Genomic DNA, 26,442 nt, shown 5'->3' with positions numbered 1-26,442 from the left:
GATGCACAGTTACAGTGCCCTTGAGAGCCCCAAAGCCTTGAAAAACGTTTGATGTTTCTAATGCATTTATGCAAGAGTATGTTCAGAAGATTCACCCAAATGGAGAAGACGTACTATTCTAGTAAAATGTACTTGTAAATGCCTCCATAAAACAATAATAGCATATTTCCTTTGATTGGATATTTCTGTCTGTAGTCAGAGATCTTCACTGAACACAGAATGCGTTGTATTGTCCTTTTAATTAAAAACATGTATTTTTTTCTATTTAAAAAAAATAAAAAAAATCTTTGCATACAAGTGAAAAACCCCAAGGCATTTTTCTTATCCTGTAATGATTTTTTCCCCCTGTTATCTTGCATCTCATTGTCATAAACTAATCTTGGTGGAACTCAATATGAATGCAGTAAAAACACGGATTGTCATAAACTAATCTTGGTGGAACTCAAGTAAAAACATGCAACTTGCAAATCTTATAGTGCTCTGAAAACTGCAGACTTTAAAACACAAAATGATTGAGAATTGTTTTACTCAATTTTTAAGGCAAAGCCAAAGAATTCAGTGTAGAATCATAGGATGGGTTGGGTTGGAAGGGACCTTAAAGATCACAGAGTTCCAACCCCCCTGCCATGGGCAGGGACACCTCCCACTAGAGCAGGTTGCTCAAAGCCCCATCCAGCCTGGCCTTGAACACTGCCAGGGATGGGGCAACCACAGTTACCCTGGGCAGCCTGTTCCAGTGTCTCACCACCTTCACAGTAAAGAATTTCTTCCTAATATCTAATATAAATCTCCCCTCTTTCAGTTTAAAGCCATTACCCCTTGTCCTGTCACTCCACTCCCCGATAAACAGTCCCTCCCCATCTCTCCTGCAGGCCCCCTTTAGGTACTGGAAGGCTGCTCTAAGGTCTTCCTGGAGCCTTCTTTTCCCCAGGCTGAACAACCCCAAGTCTCTCAGCCTGTCAGTATGTAACTGGACAAGTAACAAAGTTTTTTCCAGAAATTATTGCACTGCCAAATCGTGATATGTGTGTTGTAATTATCTGAAGAATAGTAAGAGAGTTTAGATACCTTCTTTTTGAGATAATCTGATGCTTTGCTGGTGAGTGCTTTGTTTTGTTTTTTTAATAGTGCCTGAATGAGTGAAGATGCTGAAGTGCCATTTATGTGTATAGCTACTTTCCACACTGGAGTTTTATAGCTATAAATTGTCTTTTAAAAGAATCTAGTGTGAAAAACCAATCTCTTCCTTGGGATGATTGTTATGATTAGCAAAATAGTTTTCTGTCACGGTGATAACTGAAATACTAGATATTGATGTAATGACCCTTTTTTTAACACCAGGTTTTCGGAACGGGAGCTCTGACGTCTTCTCCAGAAGAACCTAGGGTGCAGCTAGCAAATGCCTACTTACTGCTTCCACACATTCAGAACATCCAGGCGTCACACACACTGGTACAGTATACATTTCAAATGGAGATGAAACATAAATCTACTTAGACATAAAAGGTTTTTGTCCTCAGGTTGTTGGGATGCAAGGAATGTTAACAAAAAGTCCAAGTATCAGTGACTGCAGGAGAAAGGTTGCAAGATACAAGGCTACTGTGATCAGCTGGTGTTCTGGTTTTATGAGACAGTCTTTGGCATTTAAACTATTCCCACTTGTTCTCGTTCATGCTCCTATGATGTGCTGTCCTCTCAGTTGTGCTGACAAAAGTATTTGTGAGACCCTGCTCTGAACTAAACTGGAGAATTGTTTTGTCCTGAAAAAAACCCCAACTTTGTACTGTAAAGCTGGAGGGGTGGGAGAGGCTGTTTTGGTTTGTTCTGGTTTTTAATTCAGACCCATTCCCCATGCCAGTTCACAGCAGGGCTGCACCAGCAGTTTGCCATGGTAAAAAGCATGGCATGCTGCATGGATGAGGATGGGAGCTGGGAGTCAGGCTGGAGTGTCCCCTCCTGCTTGTATCATCAGTGCTGAAGATACCAGCTTTGCTTACCTCAGCTTCACTAAAGCAGGGGGAGCTGTGGAGGATACAGCAAGGTGGATTTACAGAGCATAGCTATTTCAATTGAAAGAAGCTTTAATGGTTTCTCTCATTTGGTTGTGGTTGCAGGTATTTTTATAGTCTTCTAGGCCATACAGAACCTTTCAAGTGAATAGCTAACTGACAAAATTGATCTTTCAAACTTCCCTTTGTATTTTACCCAGGTTTATTTTTTTTTTCAAAAACATATTTGGAATATCTTATGGCACTTAACAGAATTCAGTCTTTTATCTAAACATAAGCTGCATTGATTGCCTTCATTATGTCTTCTGTTCTACCTGAGAAAAATTCTTAGCTCAGATTGTATTTTTCAGTCTGCTACATATATGTTCGGATATGTGTCACTTACCTCTACCTAAGGATAATGCAACAATTCCCTTCTCTTCCTTTCTTTTCCTCTGCACCAGTTTCTGTCCTGTAATCACTCAGGTGTGCTTGCTTCTGGGCATACACAGACTCTTGCGAAGGAACCAAAAATCTTCAGGTTTTGTAGTTTGGAGTGCTAGGGGTAGAACTGAGAAGGATTTTTGGGGTGCTGTTCAGAACATGCCTCTGCATCTTTGCATCTAGCTCAATGGGTTGTTGTCAGGTACTGTCTGAAGTTTGGATGTGCGCTCTGCTGCTTTGCACTTCTGTCCCAGTTCCTGAGGAGAAAAGTTTTGGGGAGCATTTGACATTTTCCTTACTGCATAGTGAGGAACATTTTCCTATACTTTATTTCTCTAGAGTACAAGCTTGAGCCACCTGGCACCAGCCTTGTCGTAGGGCATGAGTTGTGAGAGTGTTGACTCAGTTCTCCTAGCTCTGGGTATAATTTTCCTGTGCCTGGCTATAATTGAGGAATTACTCTTCAGTTCACTGAGCGTCACTGATTTGGGCAGAAATGTGCAGCAGTGGGTCAGGCTCCTCAGCTATTGATGGTGGTAGACGAGATCTAAGGGGATTAAGGGGAGCTTATGGTTCAAGTTTGGGTTCCTTTTAGAAAAATGTTGTTGTACAGATAGCTGTCATCTCCAGAAGTGACTCCTTCAATTTTCCCTATTAATATTCTGATCCAGATCCCATAAAAATTAGTATGATTCTGTTTTATCCAGTTTATTTTAGGCTCAGAAGCTGTGGAAGGAAGAGAGGTCTATGAGGTTTGAGTGGGTGACTACACACGTGCAAACTTAAGGATACATAACTATTAAACATAAAGAGGGGATCTTAGTGAAAATGCATTTAAACCAAACCAGCCATACTCACTTAATGTGAGTGCACTTAACTGTGCACATTTGCTTTCCCCTGTTAATTTTTAACTGAAGAAAAATACCAGTGTAAGTTCAGGAGAGCGTAAGCCTCATAAACATATCCCTTGTCATCCTGGGATGAATGAGTTTTAACCTTGGGCAGCAATGTCTAGTTTGATACGCAGAAGGTATCCCTACTGACATCTTGATCATCAAGGCCAGAAAGGTAACGTGATTAGTCCTATCATGTGCTGGTGAAATGGCTTCTCAGAACTGCTGGAGGTGTTGTTACCATAACCCCAGATAACTTAATCTTACACCTTTGATGATTGGAAACCTACACCTGACTTCCAATCTGAATTGCTTTGTGGCCTGTTTATATTTGTTTGTTAAGATAATGCATTTAGTTTATATAATTCCTCCTGTTTCTGGTGCTTTTACTCAGAAACATTTGTAGGTGGCATCGCATCTTTCAGCTTTCTCTTTGCCAAGCCAAGCAGTCCATGCTCTGCAGTATCATCTTCAGAGGTGGCTGCTCGTTTTTTAACCAAACTGAAAACCCCTTTCTGCAGCTTCTCCAATTCTTAAAAATGTCTTTTGAAGGTGAATGGCTAGAATTGTGCATAGGGGTATGGATGAAATTTTGCCTCTTACAGAATATATATCTTGGAAATATGAGACATCCGTGGGGATTATAGATGAAGGTTTACCTCTACAGTAGTATTTGCATTGGAAATACAATATGCAATAGGTTTGTGTTTGCATTTTTTTGGTGAAAATTTTTTTGGTGAAAATGAACTTCCATTGATTTTGTGGATTTCTTTTTATCCTTTCATAGGCAAAGGTATGCAGGCCTTTCTTTTCTCTCCATCATTCGCCCAGGAATTTTTAGCACAAAATCTTGTGATTAATGAGAAAAGAAGGACAAAGTTGCCTTTTCTACTGTTGAACTTCACCCTCCTTCTGTTACTCTTTTCAAAGTTTCAGCTTTCAAAGGGTTCAGGATTAGAGTGCTCTGGCTGTGGTCCTGGATCCCAGGATTTCTGGGCTCTGGGCTCGCTTGTCCAGAGGAAAGAAGAAGCTGTCCAACACTGTGAATTCATAGTATGTCCACGTGGCCATTCAGCAGCGGCTAGTTACCACTAAGCCGTAACAGATGGTGGAGCCCATATAGGTCATCTTTGTTTACCCAGCTTCTGGATGCAGTCTTTGCTCCAGTTGCCTGTTTTTTGGCATTGTTTAGTATTTGGATGGCACTAACAGGGCAGCTCCATGACTGCCTCGTTGTGTTCTAAATGCCGTACAAACAGACTGGAAATGTCAATGGAGGAGTGACCTGCAGGGCGGAATGTCTTATCGTAGGAGACACAGGCATCACTTTGCTGGCTGCCCACAGGAGTTTGGGGTTTATGAACCAACGACATGGGAACTACTGCAAGTACTGGCAGGAACCCAAAACTCCTTAAGCTATGTTTTGTGCGGGTGGACAGAGGATCAGAGAAGCAAATGTGTGCAAGTGTGGTGCTTGGGTGTGGAAAAGGAAGGTAGTAGGAGGGTAGAGTTTCCTTGGTGTGCCATCCTGATAACTGCCTGCAAAAAACTGATGAAACTCTGCTGAATCATTATTACAGGGACAGCGTATTAACAGTGTTCAGAGTGGAAATAACTCTTCAGGGCCAGGGACTGTCCAGGAAAATTTGAATTATGAGCCCAAGAAAGAAGAGAAGGCTTTTTCAATGTTTGTTTTGGTTTTGTTTTGTTTTTTTTTTAATTGTACTATAGCCAAACTCCAAGAAGTGGTTTGAACCCTGCAGTTCTGATAATGATGAAGAATATCTCTGTAAAAATCTTCCATAGAGCCTTGTCTGATTGACAGGGCACCTAAGGCAGAATGAGCAATTCTCCTCCTAAAAGTGACCTCAGGTCTGTGGATACTTGGTGGCTGTTGAGCTGGCCTGTACCAGCTGTCCTGTTGATGCTCTGTCTCTCTTTCAATGAATTATTTCCTAAGACATCACCTGCTGTTCTGTCCCCACAGTGAGAATGCTAGACCTTTGCCAGAAGTACAGGGCTCCTTGCAGGTCAGATGGTTCAGGTTTTTAGGGTTGTTTTTTTTTTGAAAGAGCCCTGTGGTTCTTTAAAATTTAAATGTAAGAACTTACCAAAACTGCTAAGAATTTAATTCGTGTGGCCTCTGTCAGGCTTCTCTCTTCAGTTCATATAGGATTTGTGGGTGCTGAGTGTGTGTGTACGTGCGAGTATGTATGCACATGTGTACCTAGTACAAAATAGAGCAGCAGGTAATGAAGTGGCAGCAATTGTACCACTCTGCAGCGCCCTTGCTTTCCCCCTTGTGCTGTGCCTCTCCTTTTCAGTTCTCCTCTGGTGCAAACATACACTGCATAACAGCTCTCTGCTCTGATTCATAGGCAGTGATATTTACAGTGTAAACGGAGTGCTTGCGCTGCTGGGAGATGTGGACACGGTCCTGGGTTTGTCTTCTTAAAAACTCTGCTTCTGTTTTCTTCTCGGATGCTTTATCTTCTCTTTATGGTTAACACAGCCGTCCTACCAGTGTTGTAAGATAGAAGGCATGACAGTTATGCATCTATTGTCTGCCTTAGATAAAGGAAAACGCTTTTCCTTTTCTGAAGATAGCTTCACAAAGAGAAATAAAGAATTCCCATAGAAAACAGAGCAGCATCAAATACAACCCAATAACACTTTTTGCCCCTCTGCGTGTTACATTAGCAGCTTTAAGGTGCCAGCAGCTTTCCCTATAGAGCTATGCCAGGTCAAGAAGTTTAAAAAAGTTTGGAAAAATATGATTTAGCTGAATTTTTTTTTAATAGGAGTGTGGGGTCTTAAACGACTTTGAACTACAATGGCATTGAATAGGCCTGACAACTCCTTATTTAGGACCATGAAAGCAATAGTGTTCTCTCAAGAATCACTGAGAAGGGGAGTCTGAGCATCAAGGTTTATCTAACCAGAAGAGTGATCCCCAACATTGTATAATCTTACTGCCTTGTTAAAACTCCACTAGCAGTCATGGCCATGAGAAGTTAGTAAGTGGTGCACATTTTGGAATCAAATGGGTTTTTTTCTGCTCTCAAAAGTTGATGAGGACAAAAGCATTTGTAATAAAAGAAAGGAAGTGGCAGGGGTTCACATCTCTGCAGAGCTGCACTAGCAGGGTTTCGGTCACCACTAACCACCTTTGCAGAGGTTACATCGCCCTCTTGTGTGAAAGCCCAGTCATTTCGGTTTGAAATCCAGTTGAATTGGGAATGCAGAATCTACGCTGACTTCCTTTTGGCCATACTTTTATAAAACTGGACCCCGTGAAGTGCCAAGCAGGTGGTAAATCTACGCTCTGTGCATTGACAGCTTTAGAAACTTGAACCTGCAGATACCCCACTCAGATACTTAGTTCAGTACCACAAGAGAAACTGGGGGGGAGTTCCATATCAGTGCTGTAATTAAGGCACTGATAAAGTGACAGGTCTCTCATTCTGAATTTTATTTTTTTAATTTAGAATCAAAATATACTGGCTGAGGAGTTTGTGCAAGCAATTTGGCAGTTAAGATTTCCAGATAGCTTTCATGAACTATGCTTGGCTTTGTTGGCGCCGTTGCCCTGTTAGATTTATGAGTGTTTACAAGCTGGCACAATCAATGTCATCTTTTCTTTTCTTTTCCCTTTCCAATCAATAAAAAGGCAAAACCAATATATTCTGTCTGTCCATTTTGGCATGAAGCCTACCTAGCAGGCCACGTCCAAGAAGCATTATGTTCTTGGCTTAGCAAGTATATTTCTCTATCCAATCAGCAAAGAAAATATACAGAAAACAAGGAAAGAAGCTTTTATATTATACAAAAAAGGCTCTGTTGGATACACTTTATTGACATCTGAAAGTTTTATCAGGGTTGCTCATGTTGATGGTGTATAAATTTTTAATACTTGTGTATAATAATAGTTTGATAAGTAAGTAGGTATTGATGGAGTTCCTATGAACTGGAGATTGCTTGCTGGCCTACTGTACAAGTAATTGTATTTTTTAAAAATTCCTTACATTGCTGTGTCATGCATATGCAGGAACAGTCCTGTTGTCTTTGTAGGTTGGGTGTGTGAATCGGATTTATATGATAACATCTTCTGAAGCAATGTACTTGAAGTTTTCTGCACTTTTCTTTCTTGCAGGCAGAGACTATGAATGCCAGTCTCTTACGTGTTCACCTTGAATGCAGTTTACCTAATGATGCATATCAGCAAGTTAAGGTATGTTTTATTATCATTTTGTATCTATTTAAGTTGTCTTATTTTAATCCAAGTTTAGAGGGGCACTTCACAGAGCTCTAGAAGTTTTAGCAACAATGCAATTTCCAATGTCTCAGGTTAAAGGAAAATCGTGCTTTTAGCTATCCTTTTATTAAATCATGCCCTGTGGTATAGATTAAATGTCACACGCATCACACTGTGACCTTTAGGAAGGGGGGAGATGGAAAAAGGCACCCAACATTCCCACCCCACCCCTCCCTAAAAAACCCCAAACCAACCCAACAGGCTAAGAGTTTTAATGTGCAGGTGTTGTATTACTTTGATGGAGCACAAAAGCAAATTATATTCCTGTAATTTCCTTTCTCCAGAAGCTTTTCCCAAGTTTCTGACTCATGTTGATGAAAGGGCTGGGAGGCTGCAGCCAGGGCTCTCTGGGCCATGTGCTCAGCAGCCCTTGAAGGTGGCCTTGGCATTGGGCAAAGCTGTGGAGGGGCGAGCTCGTTCGCCGAGCAGCTCCCTCCAAAAGCTCAGAGTGCTCAGGACAGTAGGTCACCTCCTCCTGGGCAGTGCTGCCCGAATCTCCTCTTCCCCCCTTCTCCTCAAGTGTCCTCGCACAGTAAATGGGTGTTGGTTTGTGGTGCTGACAGTACTCGGTGGGGTGTTTTGTTGGGTCAGATCCATAGGCCCGCGCTGTGCTCTGTGGCACCTTTCTTTCATCAAGTGTGACGAGGCCTAGGCTGCACAGTTGGTTTTGTGTACGTCACACACCACCGTGATCCTGCACGGGTTTACTCCCGTGTTTGATGTGTGTGTTGCCTTGGTGAATAAGGCTGGGCTTGGGATGCACCTAAGCCCTTGAGATGGCACGTCATACAGCTGCCTGCTCTTTGATGGCAGCTTCCCAAGGGCACACCATCCCTGTACTCCACAGCGGCCTCCTCTCCTTCTGCCCTTGACAGCCATTTCAAGCACTGAGGGTTTCTTTGATGCTGTGTGAGTGGTGAGCTGGCATCCCATTCCCAGAGACGCTTCCCCACTCTCCCTGTGTCTCCTTCAGATTATCTGAAGGTATTTCACTGCCACTTCACGAGAGCACTTCACATGCCAGGTCTGGAGGCTTTCCCCTCCTCCTTCTCCTGAGCAAATTAGTCCTCTTGGTAGGGCACTGGAGCCCGAGTTTGACGACCTTCATGGTGTGATGCAGGACAAATTTATGTTACTCACTGTTGATTGTCTAGTTTTGTTTTGCTTTGTTGGCTTTAGTTTATTGTGAAATGGTGTCTGTGTCTTTATAGTTGCTAAGACTCAGCTGTCTTAACAGCAGCCACTACGTAGAGAAGGAAATAAGATCCTATTTGTATTTATCTGAAGTATTCTAGCCAGGCAACAGTGTTTTCTATTAAGAATTGTACATGTATGTTTGTTTTTTTAAAATTACTTCAGTGAGAAATGGAGACAAAAAACACAGGATTTGGAAAAATTAACTATAAACAGACCAGTGAACATGAACTGTCTTCCTACCATTAAGACACATGCATCAGTCTGTTTATGGCACATTTTATTGAAGGCAGAGGATTTAACAAAGGAAACTGTTTTGCAGTCCCTGAGGTGAGACTGACTAAGACAGTTTATAAATTTGCATTCTTTCAAGGTTCAGTGTCCTTTTTAGTTGTTTTTCATCTTTGTTTTTGCTGTGCTGTCTGTACCTGCACTGTCTTTGGTTTCTACTGAGATTTTAGCAGAGGTCCTAATTACTCCTGTTTTGCTAGCACTTTGGTGCTGGAAACATTGTCTGTTAGATAATACCTTTGATTAACTTCTTGAGATACCTTACTGTAATGAATTTTTTTCTGTTCCCTCCCCCACCAAACACACACCGTATCCCCTTGTCTCGCTCCAGAGTTGCTGTTTTATGTCCGATGACCCAGTGCTGCTAGAAATGAGCTTAACGGTAAGAATGGAAAATGCCCAACAAGATTTTGTGGAGCACAGACAATACTTACTGGAGAATCTTTTTGTAGCTTATGTAGCAATGGAAAAACCGAAGACCTCGGGTAAGTCCTAAATACAACTGTTAATTGTAATAGAACTTGGTTTTATACATAAGTTGTAGTTTGATGTGCTAAGTTGAATGAAATTCAGTGACAGCTAAATTTTGCAAGTAAGGGAAGACAAATCAGTTTAAACACAGCTTGTCAGCCACTTTGTTTAGGGCAGAGTTACTGTAAGCACACTCCTCTTTATATAGATAATGATTGTAAACTACATCTGTTTCATTCTTTAGTCCCCTATACTTACGCATCCTCTTAAATAGTATGGAAAGATTTCACGGACCTTTGATTTCTACAACTGCATTTCTGATTTGCCATTAATTAAATTAACCATAATAGGACTATGAAGGCAGAATGGTTTGTACAGTACTGAGGATAGTGGCCATTGTGGAAAGTACAGTAATGAGGTGATACAGATGTGCACATCATTTGTTCTTGTCAGCTAGAATTCCACAGGCAAAACAATCAACTCCTTGCTGTTTCTTTATGCTACATTTATTGGGTGAACAAATCCTCTAAATCCAGGGGATTTTAAATTATTTATAGAGCTTTGCAGTCTGTTTGAATAGCTTTTTTTAGACATTTCTGCCAGTTTTACTTTCTTATTAAAGAAGAAGGAACTGCTTAAGAAACCAAATTAAAATAATATTTTTTAACACACTATTAAAAAGAGAGCATGACCCATTTGTTTTTCAAGAAGTTCCGTTCAAGATCTAGCCACAGAACAATATATTCTGTTCTCCCGAGCCTGTTCTGTGCTGTGATATTTACAGAGAGCTGAAACTGAAATACCCACTGTAAACCTAGATTCCCTGCCAGTGAGATGCCAGTGCTTTGTTGAGTTGTGGATGTACGTTTATTCTGATGCTGGTAGAGAACTGTTCACATCTGTCCTGTCAAGGATGCTTGCTGTTAACACTAAGTGGTTAAAGTACTAGAAGTATGCATTTAAGGCTGTTTCCTGTTACATGTAATGCAATTATAAGTCCTCACTGGGTTAGATGTTGGTTGTATAAGGCCTTTGGACTTGCTGTCGGTGTGAGGTTCCATGTCTTGTTCGATCAGTACTGATGGTGGCTTTACTGTACCAAACAGCAATGCTTGCTTGCCTTCTGTTTGTATAATTAAATGAGAGATGTGGTCTTGAGGGAAGAATCTAACAAAAGAGAATACAGTGCTGTGTTAGTCTCAGTGTTGGCACAGCATGCGTGCTGGCACCTAGAGTGGGACAGCAGGTAGGCAAGGTCAGCACAGGGGATCTAGCCAGCTGGAAAGCTTGAAGGAGGAGTATGTGCTTTAAACAGCTGTGGGTTTGTGGAGCATCTGCTCACTTAGCATCAACATCGTGAAGCTGGCACCTGTAGTCTTGCTTCCTTTCAAGCATCTGAGCAAAGCACACTCGTTATTAGAAATTGTGGCTGGTGAATTGAGCGAATGTCTGTTTATGTCAGCCTGCACCTACTGATATATATATCTATATGTATATAGCAGTATCAGCAAGGGCAAGAACTCAGAATGTCTTCCTTTATGGAAGTGTGATAACCACCTGGCATATAGTCACCTCTTGTTCTGTCCTACTGCTCTTCTTTTGGTCTTCTACATCTTCATAGTGTCCTGTAGATGGGAGCATAGCTTTGCAAGTGATGAAGAGTGGTTACCCAATATAGCTGTACCACCTTATCGGCAGGTGAAAGCTGAGTTACACCCATCTCCTGTTGCTCTAGTCAGCAGGACTAGATAGGACCATTCCTGTTTTAAGCCCAAAAGGTGTTAAGCACTGAATCCAGCTTTGCATTGTTATCTGAGAATGCTTGCTGTTCAAAGCAGGTGAGACAGGATCTTGCATAGCTGTGTGCGTGTATGGAACAGTTTCTACTGGACTCTCCTGTGCTATTGATAGGTTGGCCCTTAGACTTAGAAAGTTACAGCAGTGTCAGACGTCCTTCTTTCCTTCAGCTGTGCCTCCTCTCTCCCTGCCCATAGGAAAGGGGGAAGTTTTGCTCTGTCTGGAGTCTAGGAGATAATGGAGGAAGATTCCCTGTTGATACTGGCCTTCATGTTTGTGGCCAAAAATGTTGAGTAGATTTTTACTCCTTAATGAAACGATTGCCAACTCAAGATGTGAATAGCTCCTTGCAAGGGTAGCTGTTACATGAAGATTTTAAAATTTAAGTCGGGATTGCTTCTCAAATGAGGGTCTGACGATCCTTGGTGAGTGCTTCCATCCTTGATGAACTTACCTCAGTGTTCATTCTTTTGAACAGGTGATTCCTCAGTAGATGTGTACGTCATGCATTCTGGGAACAGTTTTGTGCATATACAGGTAATCATGGGCTTCAGGAAGTCATATTTTAGGGTGCTGAATTTGATTGGGGAATTAATTAGCACCCTGGCTTGCTCTAATAGCAGATTGATTTTGCTGATGGCAAATGTCACATGTCTGTATTTTTAAAATGTGCCCAGACGTCTAATAGATCTTTTAGATGATGAGTTGTAGTTCAGTGATGGATTATTTTTAAGATGTAAGATCTGTTAACTTGAATAGAAATCCATGGCTTGATTTAGAAGCTGTGAGAAAATGGCAGATATTGGCTTGCACATTTGATAGGAAGATAAGACTAATACAGGAGCTACAATAATAAAGGTAGTACTGCTACAAGGATCATTGTGTCTTGTCTTCATGCAGGAAATACGGCAGTTGTCACAAAAAGACGCATCACCTGTGGAGTTTGAGCCAGTCCTGCTATCTTCGTCATCTACTAACTTTACAAAAGTTGCTTCTATTTCTTGTAAAGGTACAGGATACATATGCTTGTAGATATTATGATTAAACACAATTATATTTGATTCTAAAAGGGTAGCTTTTTTCAGTAGATAAGGACCTTGAAAGATGTCAAAATCAACTTGTCTGGACTTTTTCTGCTAATTGTTTCCACCATTTTTGTGTGTACATGCTTCCTCTTACGCTGATCGAAGTCTCTAAGCTATACGTATTTCAAAAAGGGGAAGAAAACATTTGCTAAAATGTTAGCTGATTTTACAATAAGCATAATTATTGAATATGCTTTTTCAACATCCTTTTATAATTTGTGGTTATTTTTCTGTTTCCAATATATTTTCTGAAAGACTATTGTGCTTGGGTGGTCATTTTCTATGACATTTCTTGGCAGGATCGCTGAAGAGACTTGCCTGAGACCAGGCGTGTTTGTGGAAGAGCAAAGATTAACATTTAAGCATTCCTGACTCCAGCCTCTTTCCTATTCTGACCACTAGACTGCAGTGCATAGACTTTAAACATTTATGGAACAGGCTGCTTTCATCATGACAGCGGGACTCGTTTTTCCTAGCAAAAAAGGGGAAATAAGAGGAAAGAAGGGCCTATATTTTAAGTGATTTGCCTTTCAGAACAGTTTTTCATTTATTAAAAGGAGGCAGTATGCACTGATTACTAAGAATTTAACATGCTGTGCTAATGACACATGGTTAAATTCATCAGGTTGCTCTTTGCAGCCTTGTTGTGTGCGTTTTTTGAAAGTGCGTAGCATTCATTAGTCTTTCTTAAAGCAAGGTTTGGAAATGCTGAAAACTAGGACATAAACAATTAGATGCTTTGCTCACTTCTGTGAGAATTGGACCAGCAAATGTTCCCCTTTGTAGTGTTCTTCCAAATCCTCACATGAAAATCATTGCGCGTGTGCTTTCATTCTGGCTGATGTATTCTCCGGTGTGTCTCTTCTTTGCCCAGCTGCATCCTGTGACAGTGGAAGTCCTTACGTTGACAACAGGAAGAATAATCTATTGGAAGGCACTACAACACTAAAAGCCTGCCTTTCCTGTCCTGTGATGGAAGGGTAGGTTGACAGTGGATTTTTCTGTGTTTGTTAAACTCACTGATACTATAGGAATATTGTACCCTGCTTTAAGAGGTGAGGTTAGCTTGTTTTGTCACTGATTCCAAGGACAATAAAGAGGCTTCTTCCTATTGTTACTGTGTCACTTGCCAAAACAGACCTGTGACATTTTGAGCAATACTTCTGTATTTTATCCAGGAAGAATTGCAGGAGCCAGTATAAAGATATGCCTTAGCAGCTCATAGCATATAAACATTGCTTAGGGTCTGTGATAAAATTTTCATCATCCTTGTTAATCCAGTGCAGAAGCTAGTTACAGAAGATAGTTACAGAAAAAAAAGGTGAAGTCTTTTCTCCATTCATCTTTTGCCAGTTTCATCCAAACTACCATATCACAAAGCAGTAGGGAATGTTGTACTATAGCATAGCAAGAGGGTAGAGTGATTTCCTGCCTACCTTTTTTACATTGCTCGTGTCAGTTTTCCCTCTGATACTACATGTAAGTATTCCAAAGAAAATAATTTTCTTCTTTATCTTTAAAACCTTAAAAGACCCTCATTATGCAAGAATACTAGAGTTATCTTCTCTTGTGTGAACTGCTTATGTGTGCCAAAGGGCAAGTGCAGAGGTATTTTTCTTCTGTATTTACTTACAGGTATTTTGACATAGATCCTTCTGCAGCATTGTTTCATATAGAACCACATCATAATACTTCAGGATTTTGGTCCATTTGGTTTACAAACAATTTTGACTTCAGCATTGAACTGAGTGAAGTCTTCATAGCCAGAGAAACTAAGAATATCTTAAAGGTAAGCTTTACTTCTGCTTCATACAATGTTTTGCCTTCGATTTAGGGATATGGTCCTTTGATGTACAAAATAGGTTCTCTGAAGAGCTCGATGTTCTCAGAGCTGGTTGAAATCAGTTAAAAATAAAGGTATATATATGCCTATAACTGTTAGGTCCTGAAGAGCTTACTCTCTCAATAGGCATTATTCACCATCCGCTTGTTTTTGTATTGTTTTATTAGCAACTGTTCTTTCATTTGAGTTGTAGCTACAGATGCATCAAATTATAGGTCATTGCTCTGTTCTCAGAATTGTTACATGTGTGTTTGTGCTCTATAAGATTCAGCATTTCTTCATAGGCTGTAATGGAAGTCTTTAGTACATAGATGAGCTTTGAAGTTTAGAAGGCGAAGCCAATAATTTACTCGCACAATTGCTTGATTCAAACCAGACAAATCTGGTTTATGAACAAGCATATGATGTAGGCGTCTAATTGGCTCTTCGTATATTTAGATAGGAGATTTACATATGTGCACTGTATGGATCAGTTATGGGCACATATGTGTGTGTAATAACAGCAAAAACATGAAGGAAGAGAAAGTTTACATTCTTCAAGATACTGCTTGCACCAAAAATACTGTACCAATTTTAATTCAGTTGTTGTTTGATTCTTTCTAGATTCTGAACTTTGCCGAACCTTTGACTCTACCTCCAGGCTGCTGGAATGTATTTTCTTTGAAGCTCAGTGTGAAAGACACTGTAACAAATGTGCTTTCTAGTATTTGTTTGGCCACAAACGTGGGAGTAATGTTTGAAATACCTCTGCATATATATTCGACTGTGTCCAAGGTATCATATTCAGTTTTGTTGAATGATGATTATGCACTGCAAACCAAACTGCAGCAGCCTTTTTTTTAGTCTAGAAATCTGCCCCCTATTCCTGAAATTAAAACTCAGTACCAGACCACTCTGTGAAACCATTCTGTAGCTTGAGAAGTTAAGCTCCCAGAGTTGAACAGGGATGGAGTTACAGTTAGTTCTCTAGGAAACCTTAATTCTCTTCTTTGACTCATCCAAATTATGTACTGAGGTACTGGAATTTGTCCTGTTGTTCTGTCATATGGTCAGCTGTAGTTTTTGGTTTGTTTTTCCAGCAGGGAGATCTTCATTTTGAAGCGATTGCCCACTGTGATATTCAGTGTTACTTGGGAAAGTCTGATTCAGGTAGGCTCACCCTGTGGTTTTTTTAGGCATCTAACGGTAGTTTTATTGTAGCAGGACTTGTAAGGAGAATATTGAGGTTGTTCATATGAGTACTTAGTTTTACGTGTTTTAAAAACATCCACTTTTCTGGGAGTCTATAAATGGCTTTGAGTAACCTGTGCTGAGTACACTGCAGTATTTCAGACCTCTAATTCTATAGCACGTGCTAAGCTATGGTCTGTCTTGAAACGCTATTTTGGACTTAGTATTTAAGATTCTTCTATAAGTTCTCATTGATGGTGTACTGGTCCTTGCTGTCTTCAATGTTGAGGTAGAATGGTAAAGATGTTAACTAGCTCAAAGTTATTAGAAAATGTGCATAATCTGGGTCCAGGTCCTGGGAAATCTTTGATGAAAAACAAAAAACAAATGTTGACCAATATCCTGCCCTTAGCCAGAGTTAAATGTGAAGGCTGCTTGTTTATCTGTTTCTCACAGCAATGATTTCATGGATTTCTGCAAAAGACCATTTGTCAACATCGTTAGTGCTGTATCGTGTGAAACAGAAAGAAGGGGTCTCATTCTTTCTGGAAGTGAGGAATCTATCTCCAGATACTATAATGCTGGGAGCTGCTTTAAGTACCTGGCTGGCACTTACCAAATACAGTGTTAGGTATTACACGGACATGAAGAATGTTAAATCTGATGAAAGCTGATTCAGAATAGTGGTTTTTTTTAAATCTCTGCTCAGTAAGGAATTTCAGTAGGCAGCTGGGTACCATAGACCTTAAATGTTCATGTGAGTGCTCTCCTGAATGTCTTTTCAAGATGATGCTTTCCTAAAATTTATTTTCATATGAGGATATGAAGAAGGCAATAACAGTCAGTCAAATGTAAAAAGGAGAATTGCGGTGGCATATGAAAACATGTGGCTTGAAGAAATACTGATACATGTGCACACTTAGGTATATATCTTAGAAGCAAGTGTTTGTTCTTTGTGGTTTATGGGTTTTTTTAAAATCTATATAAAGGAACATTGCTGATACAAGTGAGTCCTTGTTGCTTACTTTCTTTCCATTCTAATAATACACATAATCAGATCATTACATACAGGTATTCTGCCTTCTAGTTTAGGATACTAGTATTCGTTAAATAGAAAAGTCTAATGGAGAAGCCTGAAAATACTGACCTAAAAAACTTTTAGCTGGGTCATTCCAGTCATCATCAATCTCAACTGGTTACTTTAAGCACAAAAGATTGTAAAATAAAATACACGTACTTTGAAAATAAGTAATTTTTGTTTTCTTTCAATAGGAGTTTGCTTTTCTGACTCCTTTCTGCTCCATGAAAATGCTTGAACCAATATGAGTATAACTTTCTGAAAGACATTAATCTTTAGACTGATGTAAAGCTTTGCAATTTTATCTTAAACTTGAGAAAATTATCAGCACCTCAAAAAGAGAAGCTAAAATGAAAACACCATTTCTGCCAAACTGTGGGATTTGTTTTGCTCCCTGCTGTGCTGTGATACTATAATCTTGTACCACTATGTAGAGAATAGTATGTGATCTTGATACTTTATTGGTATCTGTGGAGAGTTCTGTGTAAAACCTACTGATAACATAATGACTTTTCAATGGCATCCATTAGAAATAGGAACAGTAAAAGGGTATTAATAGAGCGTACAAAGTCTGTGTAATACCCTTACTCTTGTTTGCATGAAGAATTATTGTGGATTTGCAGCTGTATTCCTTTACGCAAATCAGATATGGACAATAATATATGTACCCTCATGTATACTTGCTTTGAAGGGAAAAAGTGGGTTGCCCTTTTCATTTTTGCATCAAGAGCCGTTGCAGATACTGATTACTCGTGTTCAGAAGTAGATTGATGAAAGAAGCAAATGTTATCTCTGTAAACTATGAAAAATCTGTTATCGTTTTAGCAAATCTGCTTTGGCAGAAGAGTCTCTCTCTGGACCGTTCTGCCTGGGATGTGGATTCTGAGCTTGCAAGTGAACTTTATGAAAGATGGCAAAAAATAAGACGTGGGGAAGCCTGCAGGTCTGTATAGAATCTGTTGAGGTTCTTAATTCAAGCCAGTGCAGTGTTGTAAGAAAGAATATTTCTGTTCTGAAGTATTCTTAATTAGCACGGACATTTTTGACCTTCCTGCAGTTAAGTTAGTTATCTTGAGGCACGTGGAGTTCCAGAGCACCCCAGACACCCCCAGCTTCCTTTTCACGGCACTGCCAGCCATAAGTAAACTTTTCAGATGCTTGAACTTTAGAATGTAAATAATATTCTGACTATAAGAGCCACACCACAGCTACCCAGTGTAAGAGTAGTCAAAGCATGTTCTGCCAGATTATTCATGGAGTTGTATGAGTCCTTCATCAACAGGTTGCAGAGCAGTCTTTTAAGAATTAGCGTCTTTGAGTAGCTTTTAAGGTTTTTAGTCCCTGGCCTCATGGGTACTGCATCCTAGGGATGTTGGGAAAGGAAGCAGTCACTGTGACTGAGCACTTCTTGTGGCATCAGCCCCTTTCCAGAATAAGGAGGTAGAGCTGTGAAAGCCTCAGTCTTGTTGTAGGTGAAATAGTGGAGACTGAAGGGATGCACTTACACTGACTCTCTACTACTGGGTTACAGCTTTATGGGCTTTAGAACATTTTCAAGGAAAGATTAGTTGACGTAATTATAGGTCCTGGAAAATCCTCATTTTGTTTGTTCTTTGTTTGAAAGAAAAAAGAAAATAATATTAACAAAGCTTTCTGTTTTTTCCACTGAAGCAGGAGAAGTATTTTAGGACCAGCTCGCTTTATTCACCAGAAGAAGCCTGAAGAGGAATCCTTTGCCTTTTTCTTGCCACGGTTGACTATGGAGCCTGGCCTTACTCTCAACTTCAGCGCCACAGCAGTTAAAAGTAGTATGGTGAGCGCAGTTGTTACGCTTTTGCTGAGTTGGTATATGTTTAACTTGTTTAAATAACAAAGTCTGCGTTTAATATTTAGTGATGCTTAGCCATTTCACACTGCTTGTAGATCAGTGTTTTGAAGTCTAATTTAAGACACCGGATTTGTATCCCGTTGGCTCTTTGGTAAGTTCTCTAGCTACCTACTTGTAATATTTTAATACAAGGAGAGGAGTGAAGCAGTGTAGGTCTTCACCAACAATTGTTCGTGGTTGTTAAAGCTTTCCTTGCATCATTGTGTAAGTTATGTGCTTGAGGTAAACCAGTTGCACAAGGCACTAGGGGTACAATGTACTGTCATTACTGATGCATGCAGTTATGGGTTGGCCTTCCTCATGCCACTGCCTTATGTAACAGAAGCGTGTAAAACATTTGCAAGAGATATAACGCTTGAGAGATCAGCAGAGCAATGTGTCTTCCAACCACGCTGACAGTTATTTCTTTCTCATTTGTCAGATTTAGGTCTCTACCAACCTAGCCTGGGCAAGAGCCAGTCATATGGAGATAGTTTTCATATGCACATACTGTGAATTACCTTAATATTCCATTTGTGCCATTTAATTGTTAGTCATTATAGTAATGTGTATAACCTGCTTGCACTCAGATTTCTGTCAGAAAGGTTGGCACCTCACTAACTCCACTTTTTGTGGAAGAGCTTTGTTCATGTCTGCCTGCATAAATCAAAATCCAAATGAAAGGGTTGTCTGTCAGGGGAGAAAGGGTGAGCGTTCTGTATTTTTGCACATGCACTCTTAGCTGTTTTTTGCAAATGATCGTGACATGTTTTGCAATGACATGTCCGGCTGTTCATGCGCATATGTTTTGTGCGCATATGATTATATTGCATTAAGACAGAAACCAGGTTGAAGTTCCTTGAAAATGTAGATCATATTACCAGTGCTAAAGTATTTACCTTCCAGTTCTCAAGTATGTAGTTTTTAACTTTTTTTTTTCCTCTCCAAACTATTTAGGTAAAGTACTTCGTATTAAGAAACCCTTCATCCTTCCCAGTTACGTTGCAGCTTCTGCCTCTTTCTTACTACCCTGATCCACAGGCTTCACTGAGTCTGCTCAACAAATGGTAATGACTATTAACTATCTGAGGATACTGTTTTCCCTTTTAAAATATCTATTTGCCATCCCTTTTGATTGTTGCTTATTATCTGCTTTAATTTTTTGAAGTATAACTTAGGTGGGGATAATGTTCTGACCCACTTTGGAAAATACAATCATGTGAGAGCAGCTCTCTGTATGATCATGAATTTGTAACATATCTGATAAATGGATAAAAACAAATTGGGTGTCTTTTCAGCAAGTTTGTGTCTGCCGGCTGTAGACTATAATTGATCATCTTTTAACATCTGAGATTGAGTGCAAGCTGCCCAGGTGAGGTAACAACTTGCAGAATTGGGGATGTGCAACTCCCTGCAAGGCTGTTTGGGAAATATACAGAGTCTGTAGACTGATTAGTGAGGAGGAAGGTAACTGAACCTTCCCACCAGAAAAAGTGGGTTTTTTTAGTTTTTTCTTAGATAAAACCCTGGTTGAAGAACAGGAAACGAGCCAGGAAGAAAAATTCAGGTCCAAAGCCTGGACTGTAAATGTTTAGGGCCAGCTAAGCAAATATTTCTACATTGTTTTGGACTTTCTGTCTTAGAACTGAGAAGATCTAATGAGAATTCTAGGTAAGAGTTAGTATAGAAGAGCATGGTGAGGTTGGCTGAAGTTCATCAAAATAATCCCTGTCTGTCACACTTAACTCTGAAGAACTGTGTAGGTGGTAGGACTGTTTGCTTGGTTGGAGCCAGTGGGGCTACTCATGTGCTTAATTGTAACTTGCTTATTTGGGGTCCAAATCCCTGTATAATTGCTTCCTTACCTTCATTTCTTTACATATGTATGTGTATGTGCATATATATGCACATTAATAACTACATCTGTTCGTGTCTAGATATAAGTTCCACATAGACCCTTTCTAGTGGTTTGAAATTACATTTTCTCTGTATTTGCACACTCTTGTTTATGCAAATCATCTAGGTTTACCAGAAATCATGTTCACTAACTGGTTCTTTTTAAGCTAATGTCATAGAAAGTTGTGACAAGTGAATTTCCAACTCAGTGGCTGGAGGTCCATTAGTCTTCTGTAATCTAAATTTTACCTATAGGTTTTCTTATGTCTGTTTTTAATACCTTAATGTCAAATGCTTATAATTTGCTCTCAGGCATATAATCAACTACTGTAAGTGAATTTGATTTGCAAAGTATTTCAAAGAAAATAGGAATTTTCCCAAAGTAGTCATGAATTGAAAGAGGGATATTTGAGTAAATTAGTGAGATTTGATTATATGATTATTTCTTAACAGTTATATGGGCAGAAAAAGCTTTGGGGCATTTATGTTTGTGTGGCTTAGAAATTTTATTTCTTGATTGTGATCTTTTGCAATATTGTATGCTGAGAGATCTAAAACGCCCAGCCATTTGTCTGTCTTCCAAATGTGTGGAATCCACATAAAACTGATTTGTAGTGTATTTTGTTAAAATGCAGACCCGCATTTCCACTGTATTGCACGTCTGCCAAAATGCAATTGTAAAAATAGTCTTTATTTAAGAATAAATGCCAGCATGTGAAAATAAGTCAATGTAGTTCTGACAGACTAGGTTTGAAGTGCTTAATCTTTTGTTTTGGTTTATTTAGGTTTGGCATAAATGTGCAAGCTATTAATTTCACCACCACTGAATTCAGGCTTATGGATGAATGTTCTTACAGGGTAAGATGACTAATTTTGATAGAAGTGATCTGACACCCTAGAAAAAGTTCTTTCTAGCTACACTACATCTGAGTTGTTCCCAAGTGCAATTTAAAGCAACGTAATAGAGTTTTCTTGGTTCTTTGTCTGGCTTGTATCTTTGCAGTTCTTTTTTTTTTTCTTTTCAGTGTTTGAGTCTTTTTTGAAAGCAACTATAGGGAGGGAGTGTGCGCGCGCCTGCGTGCGTGTGTATGTGTTTGTCATGATTTAACCCCAGCTGGACCATGCAGTTGTTCACAAACACATACACGCTCCCCCCAGCAGGAGGGGGAGAAGAGGGAGAAAAAGAAAAAAACCTTGTGTGTTGAGATAAACAGTTGAGATACAGTTTAATAGGTAAAGCAAAAGCCATGCACGCAAGGAAAGCAAAACAAGGAATTCATTCACTGCTTCCCATCAGCAGGCAGGTGTTCAGCCATCTGCAGGAGAGCAGAGCTCCATCACAGTAATGGTAACTTGGGAAGACAAAACGCCATAACTCTGAACCTTCCACCCTTCCTTCTTTTCCCCCCAACTTTATATGTTGACCATGACATCATATGGTATGGAACATTCCTTTGGTCAGTTGGGGTCAGCTGTCCCAGATGTGAACCCTCCCAGCTCCTTGTGCAGCCCCAGCCTACTCACTGGTGGGGTGGGGTGAGAAGCAGATGAGGCCTTCATTCTGTGTAAGCTGCTCAGCAGTAACTAAAACATTCCTGTAGCATCAACACTATTTCCAGCACAAATCCAAAACATAGCCCCATACTAGCCACTGTGAAGAAAATTAACTCTACCCCAGTCAAAGCCAGCAGTGTTGCATTCTGTGTTGGTACTTAGGCTGACCATGAAGTGTCAGGTTTTTGAGTCAGTGATGTCAGAAGCTAGCTGGTATTTTTTCAGTAGAGGGAAAGACTGTCTAATAGTTCAAGGCTGGTGAAGGCTGGATTTCTACACTTCATCTCAGCCTCATTGCAACTTCCGGCTTGAGGTTGGAATGGCCCAGCTCTCTATGGTTCCCATTGCCCCATTTTTAACATGAATGTGATAACAGCTTGACTGTGTCACGCCAGTGCTGAGGTGTGGGTGTATCCTGAGGTGTTGTGTCAGGGGTGACAGAAGCAGAGAAGATGCTGTGTCGGGGACGTGGGCGTATTCTGAGGAGCAGAGAACTGTCCAGGGTACCCGGAGAGTTTCTTCTTTGACTTCCAGTTTGTGCAAAAGCCTGGAATTGACATATTTTCCTTGGTGTTTGGGCATGCTGCAGCCACATCTCCAATGTCCTGTGTAGATACACATTTCTGCACATTTGCTTTCAGACCTTAATGAAAAACTAGTACCTTATAAGAAGAAAAGACTTTGTTATGCTAATCAAGCCTGACCTTTCCTTTCTGGCAACAGTTGTGAGAGTTGTAAAAGAGAGGAGACAACATTTTTTTAACTCTGGCCTGTAGGCACACACTGATGAAGAGAAGGTAGTTCCACTAGAACATGGGTAGGACTGAGTTTCCACAGTCCCATATGCCATACTCTTGACCAAATGGAAAAATAGTGGCAGATCTTTACATTAGTGCGTGTAGTATCTGTTTTTCATTAGAAACTTGAAGAGCTAGGGAGAACATGTACGGTTAGATAGGTATTCAGCACGTATGAGACAGATCTTGGCTTGTTAACCAAATCACTAGTTGTTAATATTTACATTTTTAAATTTGTTATAATTTCCCTAGTCACTTTATATACATTGTTAGGCTCAGATTTGAGTGCATGTGTATCTTTATTTGTAGGGAGTGACAGGGTGAAGTTTGCAAATGTCATACGTGGTTTGCTTTTAATAAATATTTACTGTTAAATGCAAGTTCTGAAAGTTTCTGTATGTTCTTGTTTCATAAAATAGACTAAGAATAAAAACATTGCGGACTGGAAAAGATCAGAAAACCCACTGGTACAACAGCCATGAATTGAAAAACAACTGAGCAAGAGTCCATTTTGTAATGCTTATGGTTGTTTTGACTGCTATAGGTGTCTGAGCACCCCTTTCTGAAAGAACACCCCCAGTTCTGGAATAGAAAGTTTTAGGGCTATTTTCATTTTTTTTTTAAATGGGAAAAAGAATAAATGGCATTATCAAAAAAACCCCTAAACCCCAAAATTTACATTATTTCCAGACTCGGTGAACTTCTGGTAGTTCTGGTCTTCAATTAAGGTGGTAGGGAGTTCACTTTGGCTTGTTTCCAGTGACTCAAATGATCAGCATATTTGCCAACAGTCCTTTTCTCACTTAAATCAAGTTGCAAGTCCTGAGCTGAGGGTATAATGGTTGCCACATTTCCCTGTGCAATCAGTATGCTGTCAGTTCTTGTTGTGTTGTGAAGTGTTTCAGGATTCCTTGAATATGAAAGACACTATGTAATTTCTTTTCCATCTGAGCAAATACAAGTCGTTTTAAAAAATGAAGTAATACATTCCTCATAATAGTAAGTGCAGTAATATGAACTTTTGCTCAAATAAACAACCTTATCTGATGTTTTATGTTGTCAAATGGAAAGACTTTTGTATAACAAGTTAGTTAGCAGTATTGCACCTTGCCAAAAATATCTTATGTGGTGCTAAGTAGAGACGTAGTGCTTTCTTTATTGAGATCTTTAAACACACATGTTTTCTGTGAATAAGAAGTACATTTTTGTTTAACAGAATTTACATCAAGAGGATCTCATCAACAAGAAATGCAGTTCTGAGCTGCTTTGGTTAACTTTACAGCCACTGGAAACCAGGAAAGTTGGTGTAATTTTTACACCGCTTGACTACAAAAGAGTAACTTCCCTTATTTTAATCAGGTAAGCCAAGCTTCAGTTGTGAGAATCAAACAACTCAATGTGAAAATAAATTTGCCAAATCTCGGAGCAAAGACAAATGATTGCAGAGCAAACCTGTCTGTATTTAGGGGAAACCTATCCAGATGCGTCCAGTGGTTCTGTTACTGAAACACTGTTCTCTTGGATTGGCACCTAGATAGCAAAGCCATGATTTTGCAAACTTCATTTGTATTTTAGTGGCTGATGGCTTGATTTTTATATTATGGCAGAAACAACTTGACTGTTCTCGATGTGGTCAATGTAGAAGGCTTTGGAGCCAAGGAATTGCTTAAAGTAGGGGGAAGGCTACCTGGTGCAGGAGGATCTCTTCGATTCAAGGTGCCAGAAGCTACACTGATGGACTGCAGACGACGTGAGTAAGAAGAAACAGGTCTCTGGTTTTGTAGATGGTTGCGTTACTCCATACTGGTACTGATACAGTACAGTAATGTTAAGTAAACAGAATGTTGAAATAGAAAAAGCTGAAGAGCTTGGTCATAAGAGGTGTAGATTCTGTTTTCTCAAAACACAGACTGAGGATAGTTACAAATTCTAAAAATACACTACTGGAAAACAGTCTATATTAAAATGTTGGTAATTTCTGTGTTTTTTATTAGGTTGAAAGTAAAAATAGAAATTTATTTATAAACATAAGAAAATAATTTTAAGCACTGTAAAATAATTATTCTTTTTTCTTTTAAGAACTGAAAGACAGCAAGCAAATTCTGTCGATTACGAAGAACTTCAAAGTAGAGAATATTGGGCCTCTTCCTATAACAATTTCATCAATGAAAATCAATGGTTACAGTTGCCAAGGATATGGATTTGAAGTGTTAGACTGTCAGGAATTTTTCCTGGCTCAGAACTCATCACGAGAAATCAGCATTGTGTAAGCATTGACAAATTTGCTGACAATTAAAATTAAGTGGAAATTTGAAGTAATTAATTTCAGTAACAGACTCTCCAATAGCACACCCGCACACAAAATTTGATGGGCTTTGAATATAAGTTTCATAAGCATTTCCCCTTTTCAGTAAAGGTAATACTAACAAATTGATAATATAATAACATTTATTTATAGCATTATTTTTTGAAAGCAGCATACATGCTTTTACCAGTGCATTATGAAGTAACAAATTAAAGCAAAAGAGTTGTCACAATAAAGGAGTAAGAAATGCTTTGCCACTGGGTTTTTTGAAATTTGATTGTTATTTTCTAGCTTGTTCCAAGTAGCCTGACCACAATCTAGTTATGTTTTCCTAATGTTCCACATAGTCTAAAACTGATTCTTTAAAAAATCCTGCTGAGTGAGTCATCACTTAAATGTGAGTTAATATTAATGTATTACAGTAACTGCAGTTTTATATACAACAAGTATCACCTCTACTGATTGGAAAGACGAATCATATTTCTAGAGGTACCCATGGCAGGCAAATAGAATAATGGTAGGGGTCAGGGAAATAAGTGGAAAAAGAGAAAAATCTGATGTTTTCTTCTGCTTTCCCTATATTTCCAGCCTTGTTCTAGACTTCCCCTAATACCTGGCCCTTTTTGAAATAATGCTGCCCGTATACTTGACAGCTGAGCTTTTGGCAAAGAGTGTTCTGGTTAACAATGGTTGATGATGTGCACCTCCTTGAGAAAAGGAAAGCAAGTCACAGTAACGAGAGTATTGTGAAGAGTCACAATAAAAGCACATATTTTACTGCTTGAAGACGACTTCAAAGTCTTACCTGTCTTAGGTGCTTATGCTGTCTGCATAGTCTAAGCAGGCAGTGGTCCCTTATTTCATTGTCTTTTCTCATATTGTTAAATCAGAAGTTATTTTATATTTTTTGGAATCAGTGTGACTTCAGAAAATGAAATTCAGCCCAACAATGGAAAACTAACACCAGCTCTGTCTGCTTTTCCTGACAGATTCACTCCTGACTTTACGTCTTCGTGGGTAATCCGGGAGCTTACGCTGGTGACTGCTGCTGACTTGGAGTTCCACTTCACGCTCAACGTGACTCTTCCTCACCATCTGTTACCGCTGTGTGCAGATGTGGTGCCAGGACCCAGCTGGGAAGAGTCTTTCTGGAGGCTCACTGTCCTCTTTGTAAGGTATTGCTTTCAGGGCCCCTGCACCAGTTTGAATGGGACCCGCCAGTGAAAAATCAGCAAGCACTTTTGGTTTGGATTAGTTGTTTAGTGGTGACAGGGTCTAAATCTCTCTCTACTGCATCTGTCTCCTGAGAGTCCCATCAGCTGACTGTGACAGCTTGGGTGTCATGCAGTAGCTGGTGATGGAGTTGTCAAGCATTTCTTTCTACTCCTCCTGATAAACTGCCGTGTTAAGGCTGCAAATTAAAAGGAATAGGATGGCCCCACAGGAATACCCAG

At 39.7% G+C, this 26,442-nt stretch overlaps 1 protein-coding gene across 6 annotated transcripts in view; it reads left to right on the top strand.

Annotated features, from left to right (window-relative positions):
• KIAA0922 (KIAA0922 ortholog) overlaps window positions 1–26,442 on the top strand; it is a 76,893-nt gene that overhangs the window by 32,980 nt on the left and 17,471 nt on the right. For 4 of the 6 annotated variants that reach the window (XR_001412330.1, XM_014944423.1, XM_014944428.1 and 1 more), the window contains exons 6-22: window positions 1,342–1,452; window positions 7,479–7,556; window positions 9,457–9,610; window positions 11,872–11,930; window positions 12,294–12,402; window positions 13,353–13,458; window positions 14,114–14,267; window positions 14,925–15,095; window positions 15,401–15,470; window positions 17,395–17,512; window positions 18,241–18,382; window positions 19,394–19,503; window positions 21,118–21,190; window positions 23,900–24,042; window positions 24,291–24,433; window positions 24,763–24,949; window positions 25,978–26,163. Coding sequence is in view for 5 of the 6 variants with exons in the window: in XM_014944423.1 (XP_014799909.1) it covers window positions 1,342–1,452; window positions 7,479–7,556; window positions 9,457–9,610; window positions 11,872–11,930; window positions 12,294–12,402; window positions 13,353–13,458; window positions 14,114–14,267; window positions 14,925–15,095; window positions 15,401–15,470; window positions 17,395–17,512; window positions 18,241–18,382; window positions 19,394–19,503; window positions 21,118–21,190; window positions 23,900–24,042; window positions 24,291–24,433; window positions 24,763–24,949; window positions 25,978–26,163 (2,114 nt within the window). In the remaining variant the exon portion in view is untranslated. Of the gene's footprint in view, window positions 1–1,341; window positions 1,453–7,478; window positions 7,557–8,999; window positions 9,165–9,456; window positions 9,611–11,871; window positions 11,931–12,293; window positions 12,403–13,352; window positions 13,459–14,113; window positions 14,268–14,924; window positions 15,096–15,400; window positions 15,471–17,394; window positions 17,513–18,240; window positions 18,383–19,393; window positions 19,504–21,117; window positions 21,191–23,899; window positions 24,043–24,290; window positions 24,434–24,762; window positions 24,950–25,977; window positions 26,164–26,442 lie in introns of those variants that run through there. The other 2 variants (XM_014944437.1, XM_014944413.1) reach the window with 2 other exon arrangements.

Source organism: Calidris pugnax, unplaced genomic scaffold (assembly GCF_001431845.1).
Source record: "Calidris pugnax isolate Ruff unplaced genomic scaffold, ASM143184v1 scaffold15, whole genome shotgun sequence".
Taxonomy (NCBI): Eukaryota; Metazoa; Chordata; class Aves; order Charadriiformes; family Scolopacidae; genus Calidris; species Calidris pugnax.
This window is presented reverse-complemented; position numbering and strand designations above follow the sequence as displayed.